We start from the raw sequence: 6,871 nt of genomic DNA, 5'->3' as shown, positions 1-6,871 counted from the left end.
CGGCAGAGGGCTTTGCATCTAAATTAGCGCCCAAATACTCTGGTCCGTATACCGTTACTAAGGTCATATCTCCAGTGGTTTACGACTTGAAAAGCGCGTCGGGTAAATATCTTCGTCACATCCACGTTAAAGATTTGAAACCATTCTACGAAGGTGAGCAGGGCGTTGAGCACTCGGCAATTGCGGGAAACCCGCGGATACATAGTGGAGAGCATGCATAAGACCGAGGGGTGGAGCCGTGTCAGTCATCCGTCTGTTTCAGGATATGTTGCGATCAGTGGCGGTCGTACCCTCCAACCCCTCTGATGAAGAGCCCACTCCGGAGAGAATAACCAGGATCTCCGGACCCTTCCGGAAGATCCGTACCCTCGGCGAGGGAGGTTTTGGAAAAGTGTTCGAGGTCGAACACGGAGATATAAGATTTGCCCTGAAGGTGACCCCGAAAGACGAGGTGTCCATGACGGAGCTGAGGATGCTGAAAGCCATGAGACACCCAAACGTGGTCCGCCTATTGGTGGATTACGTAACCGACGAACGGCTCTATCTTGGGGTCGAGCTGATGGAGGGAGACCTGTTGGAACTGGTCCAACGACGGGGACCTCTGCCGGAGGGGGAGTGTTGTGATATGTTGGGGCAGGCTTTCGCTGGGCTGGCGGCCTGCCACGCTCAGCGTATCCTGCACCGGGATATAAAACCGGACAATTGTCTCCTCCGGGGTCGGCGGGTCTGCATCGCTGATTTCGGGCTCGCCTGCCGACTTAATCAGAGGTTTCCGACCACGTCGCGGCGAGCTGGTACTCCACCATTTTGGGCACCGGAGGTCCTGAAAAGGTTGCCATTCGGACTCCCCTCGGATGTGTGGGCCATGGGAGTGACGGCCTTATACATGGCAACCGGGAAGCTACCCTTCATGACGCCGAATGGGGAAAAGAAGGTCATGAACTTGATAGGACACTACCGCGGGGGGGAGATGCTCGAGGTGCCAGAGGGATTACGCAGCAGCCTGGTGGAACTTCTGAGGGTTGATCCAGCGCATCGCCCTTCCGCTGCATGGGGCGAGATGACCTTCAGGCAGCTGGCCGTGTTAGCCAAAGAGGGGTCCAAAGAGATGGCCTCATCTGAAAGACCGTCAAAATTTGAGGCCATAAAGGTGGGAGAGAGCTTTGTAGAAGCCTTTGAGAGGCAACCAAAGGGTGGCTGGACCCCCCGATTCAGGCAGAGGCTGCTGCGGTTTCGCCCTCCAGGAGTGCGGGGTAGACTCCACCCTAAGTTCGTGTTTCCGAATGGGAGGACGAAGCGAATTTGGGTTCCCCAGGAGTAAGCGCGCCTCTCTGTCCCGCGGACTTCCGTCTGTCCGTCAATAAGTGAAAACAAAGATGTCTCGAGGAGAGTGGGACCTCATCGACGCCGGAATGGTGGAATCCATGCCGGCCAGTTTCGACGAGTTAGTGGAAGAAGAAATCGAATTCTGGCAACAGCAACGGAAGGAGACGGCGGCTAGGGGACCACCTACATCTCTATATCATCGCCCAACACCTCCAGCGAGACAACGCCCCTATGACTCACCTCGTGGCCATGCCGGTGGACGACACAAGTCAAAGGCTAGAAAACCCCGCAGGCCTTCCAGAACCCACGTACCAGCCCCAGACCCGCACTACCCAAGAACGCAGAGAGAAGTTCCACGCTTCATCAAACTCATGGAGGGTGCATGTTGGCGGTGTGGACTACTGGGCCACGCCCGGAGAAATTGCCGGAACAACGTCCGATTATTTTGTTCTCGCTGCGGTCGTTTGGGAGTTATGTCTAGGGATTGTCCATGCCCAAGAGAAACTCGAGCCCGGACGAGGCAACAAGAGGAGCCGTCTAGAGTCGGAATGGATCAGGGCGTGAGGTCAGGTCAACCCAATCTCCGGTCCATTGGAATCCAGTGTGAGCTACTGCGACCCTCAACGAACCTCCAACTATGGCCGATGGAGATTCACCCAGGGATGATATTGGCCGTCTGCCAATAGATAGTTGAACAGCGGGGTAGCAGGTGGTGACAAAAAAAACTTTCGTTTTTTTTGGGGAAGTAAGGGGGGTGTGTAACGAAGTGAAATTCGTTACTAGAATCACCCGGTATAATTTAGCCCAGGTTAAGAATTCAATAATTATTTTACTAGAATCACCTGGTATAATTTACCACAGGTTTAGAATTCAGTAATTATTTTATTAGAATCACCCAGTATAATTTGCCCCAGGTTTAGAATTCCATCATTATTCTACCAGTCATGTGAGTAGGTGAAAATAAAATATTTATTTGAGAGCAGTGAAGGTATTTTTCGTCCAATTCAGAAATTTTCATTTGGAATAATTTCTGATTTATTTATTTCATGAAAATATAACGATGCAATTTAAAATATCAGCCTATGTATAAAAACTTTCGAACGACAACGCGATAGACGTTATCTCTTCAATATGTTCTTTTTTACATGTTGTCGTTCGTTTTTCATAGGTATACCGCCGATTTCGAGACTCGAAATTTTCCCCTTCCAACCGAGATTACAAGTGAAATATTTCGGAAAAGGAGGATTATTCTTGCCGGTGTCTTCGAAGTATCAAGATATTTTCCGATTTACTCCTGTCGGCGTCTTCGAGCTATATATTTTCATAGTTATTGAGCGGATTTTCTTGAGTAACAATTTAGAGTTTAATTTTTAATTTGCAATTTTTCTTTTGAACGTTGGACGTTTTAGTGCCGTATTTTATATTCGTGAATTTGATACTTAGCCCGTACACGAAAAGAATTTGAGTTCGTGTAGTGAAGTGGGAAATTCTTAGGATTGGTAAGAACCGTTTTATTCCTGTCTGTATTATCGGTGACTTTCCTGTGTTCCATCGATACTTTCCGAGTGTGATTTATTTGTAATTTATTTTATTTCTTAGATCTTTCTTTCTCAAGTGGAGTTTGTCTGTTCGGTTCCTTATTGCGAGCAACTCTTATTTGGAACTACCAGGCAAAACTCCTTATCTTGGGGAGAGGGGTCGTTTATTTCCGATCTCCGGATCACTGCGGTCTATAAGGTTAATTAACCTGTCCGGTCCGACTCGAGTCGTTAATTGGTGGATGCGCCGAGGTATACCGTAAGTGAAATTTATTTCTTTGATCTTTCTTTCTCAAGTGGAGTTTGTCTGTTCGGTTCCTTATTGCGAGCAACTCTTATTTGGAACTACCAGGCAAAACTCCTTATCTTGAGGAGAGGGGTCGCTAATTTCCGATCTCTGGATCACCGTGGTCTTTTGGGCTAATTACCCTGTCCGGTCTGACTCGAGTCGTGAATTGGTGGATGCGCCGGAGTAAACCTTGAGCGAAATTTATTTCTTAGATCTTTCTTTCTCAAGTGGAGTTTGTCTGTCCGGTTCCTTATTGCGAGCAACTCTTATTTGGAACTACCAGGCAGAACTCCTTATCTTGAGGAGAGGGGTCGCTAATTTCCGATCTCCGGATCACCGCGGTGTTTTGGGCTAATTACCCTGTCCGATCTGACTCGAGTCGTGAATTGGTGGATGCGCCAAAGTATACCCTGAACGAAATTCATTTCTCAGATCTTTCTTTCTCAAGTGGAGTTTGTCTGTCCGGTTCCTTATTGCGACCAACTCTTATTTGGAACTACCAGGCAGAACTCCTTATCTTGAGGAGAGGGGTCGCTTATTTCCGATCTCCGGATCACGGCAGTGTTTTGGGCTAATTACCCTGTCCGGTCTGACTCGAGTCTAGAATTGGTGGATGCGCCAAAGTATACCCTGAACGAAATTCATTTCTTAGATCTTTCTTTCTCAGGTGGAGTTTGTCTGTCCGGTTCCTTATTGCGAGCAACTCTTATTTGGAACAACCAGGCAGAACTCCTTATCTTGAGGAGAGGGGTCGCTAATTTCCGATCTCCGGATCACAGCAGTGTTTTGGACTAATTACCCTGTCCGGTCTGACTCGAGTCGTGAATTGGTGGATGCGCCACAGTATACCCTGAACGAAATTTATTTCTTAGATCTTTCTTTCTCAAGTGGAGTTTGTCTGTCCGGTTCCTTATTGCGAGCAACTCTTATTTGGAACTACCAGGCAGAACTCCTTATCTTGAGGAGAGGGGTCGCTAATTTCCGATCTCCGGATCACCGCGGTGTTTTGGGCTAATTACCCTGTCCGGTCTGACTCGAGTCGTGAATTGGTGGATGCGCCGAAGTATACCCTGAGTGAAATTTATTTCTTCGATCTTTCTTTCTCAAGTGGAGTTTGTCTGTCCGGTTCCTTATTGCGAGCAACTCTTATTTGGAACTACCAGGCATAACTCCTCATCTTGGGGAGAGGGGTCGCTTAATTCCGATCTCCGGATCATAGCAGCCTTTTCGGCGAATTACCCTGTCCGGTCTGACTCGAGTCTGGAATTGGTGGATGCGCCAGAGTATACCCCGAACGAAATTTATTTCTTAGATTTATTTTGGTGGATGCGCCGACAAATACCCTGATTGAAATCTGTTTCTAAGACCCAACTTTCTCAGGTGGAATCTGTGTGTCGGGTCCCTTATTGCGAGCAACTCTTATTTGGGACCACCAGACAGAATTCCTTATCTTGTGGAGCGGGGTCGCTTATTTCCGATTCACGGATCACCGTGGTCATTTCGGTGAGTCACCCTGCCCAGTCCGACCTGAGATTTATTTTGGTGGATGCGCCGACAAGTACCCTGATTGAAATCTGTTTCTAAGACCCAACTTTCTCAAGTGGAATCCGTGTGTCGGGTCCCTTATTGCGAGCAACTCTTATTTGGGACCACCAGACGGAATTCCTTATCTTGTGGAGAGGGGTCGCGTATTTCCGATTCACTGATCACCGTGGTCATTTCGGTGAGTCACCCTGCCCAGTCTGACTTAATATCAATTTTTGGTGGATGCGCCGATACAAGACCTGATTCGAAGATATTGTTCAGGCTTGCTGTTTCTAATAAAGAGGTATCGAACCGGACCGTACGGAACACAGGATAGGTAGTCACATCTGACTTATTAGACTGCATTTCACACGCCAATCTGCATGCTTTCCACGCTTGTCCGCACTTAACCGTTTTTTTTATCATCGCTCAATTTGCTTGCTCACTGCTTACTCATTTCTGCTGCTTGATATACGCCACCTGCTCACCTCGCTTATTTCTCGTTCCGTACCGTGTTGCATTGTAAATATTTGCTTTTGGTGTTTAGTAGCCTTTTGCATTATTGTATATATAGGATAGTATTGTATATAATTTGGTGTTGTACATAAGGGAACGGATATTGTTAAATATAGTGTGTTTCGTCAGGGTGTCTTTTATTTATCTCATAGACATTTACTGCCATTTAGCGAAATAAATTACCACTGGTCAATCGCTTTTACCTTAGATTGAATCGAACCCTTCTCCAACTGTTTAAAAGCTACCCAGGGTCGATAATAGTGAGCGACGTAAGGAATTGCGACCTTATAAAACCTAACGCAATTGGCGCCCGAGGTAATATAGAAGGGAAATAGTAAACAATCAACAATCCGAAGAAAGTCGCCGTCACAACATTTATTTATGATTTCAGTGATTTTGTTTTTCATTTTCGGCCAATAATACTTTTTTGATAAAAATTTGTGACTTTCTGAAATTCCATTATGATTTTTGTCGTGATATTCGGAAATCATTTCTTTTTGATTTTCCTCGCAAATTACATCCAATAAGTAGATATTGCTAATAAAAAGTTTGGCAGAGTAGTTAAATGATTCTTTACAAAATCTAACGAGAGGTAAACGCAGCTTATTGTCTCAAAAATAAATTCCGTAAGATTCATTTGGTCTGAGAATTTCTTTGAAAAGTTTAGAAAAATCATCTGTAATACAATTTTGTCGTATTGATACGCTATACGTGTTTCTTCCGAAGGGTTTACTAAATTTCAAATTGAATTGTTCACCGATGTTTAAAATAACTCGATTGGGATAGATATTGACTGATTTTTCTGTAATTGGAATGACTTTTACATTATCTTCTTGGGTAGAATGAATGGTAGCATCAGTATCAGAATTTTGATCATCATTTAAATTTTGTTGTTCACTATTATTTGGAATAGATAATTCATCGTTTTGGGAATTGAGAATATTTTCTAATTCTTCATCGCCTAATTCAGGGAGTTCACTCACATTTGGTAAAATAGAGGATAGTTCTGCATTTAAATCAACATCAGATAGAAGTGGTTCATTTTCTCGATTATGTATTTCTATACGAGAAAGAGCATCGGCAACTTTATTTTCTTTGCCTTTGGTGTGAATGATTTTAAAATCAAATTCTTCTAATTTCAGTTTCCAACGTATGAGTCGAGAATTTGGTTCTTTGATTTTAGAGAGCCATACGAGGGGATTATGATCGGTTTCAATTGTGAAATGTTGTCCATAAAGATAAGGCCTAAAATGTTTTGTAGAATCTAGGATTGAAAGTAATTCTTTTTCGATAGTCGAATAATTTCTTTCAGCTGAATTTAGAGTTCTTTAATAGTAAGCTACAGGTCGATTTGATTGTGATAAAACACTTCCAATAGCAACATTTGAAGCATCGGTGGTTAATTTAATTGGTTTCTCGAAATCTGGATATACTAAAATTGGGGCATTTGTCAATAATTCTTTGCATAAGTGGAATGCATGTACGTAATCGGGATCATCAGGGTTTATTTTTGCGCCTTTTTTCAAGCATTTAGTAAAAGGTGAGACAATATGTGCGAAATTTTGAATAAATCTGCGGTAGTAACCTACCAAACCTAGAAATGATTTGATTTCTTTCACTGTACGAGGTATTGGGTAATTTTCTATAGTGTTTAATTTTGAGGCGTTGGGGGATACTC

At 44.2% G+C, this 6,871-nt stretch overlaps 1 protein-coding gene across 1 annotated transcript; it reads left to right on the top strand.

The window, feature by feature from the left end:
• The first annotated feature begins 265 nt into the window (after nucleotides 1-265).
• LOC123678672 (myosin light chain kinase A-like) lies at nucleotides 266-1,321 on the top strand. The gene has a single exon (XM_045615809.1). It carries the CDS (start codon nucleotides 266-268, stop codon nucleotides 1,319-1,321), a length of 1,056 nt encoding a protein of 351 aa, XP_045471765.1.
• The last annotated feature ends 5,550 nt before the right edge of the window (nucleotides 1,322-6,871 follow it).

Source organism: Harmonia axyridis, chromosome 4 (assembly GCF_914767665.1).
Source record: "Harmonia axyridis chromosome 4, icHarAxyr1.1, whole genome shotgun sequence".
Taxonomy (NCBI): Eukaryota; Metazoa; Arthropoda; class Insecta; order Coleoptera; family Coccinellidae; genus Harmonia; species Harmonia axyridis.
The sequence above is the reverse complement of the archived record's forward strand: the minus strand, read 5'-3'. Positions and strand labels throughout refer to the sequence as shown.

Excerpts from the sequence above, each read along its gene's own strand:
- LOC123678672 (XM_045615809.1), top strand. The coding sequence starts at position 266 with ATGTTGCGATCAGTGGCGGTCGTACCCTCCAACCCCTCTGATGAAGAG.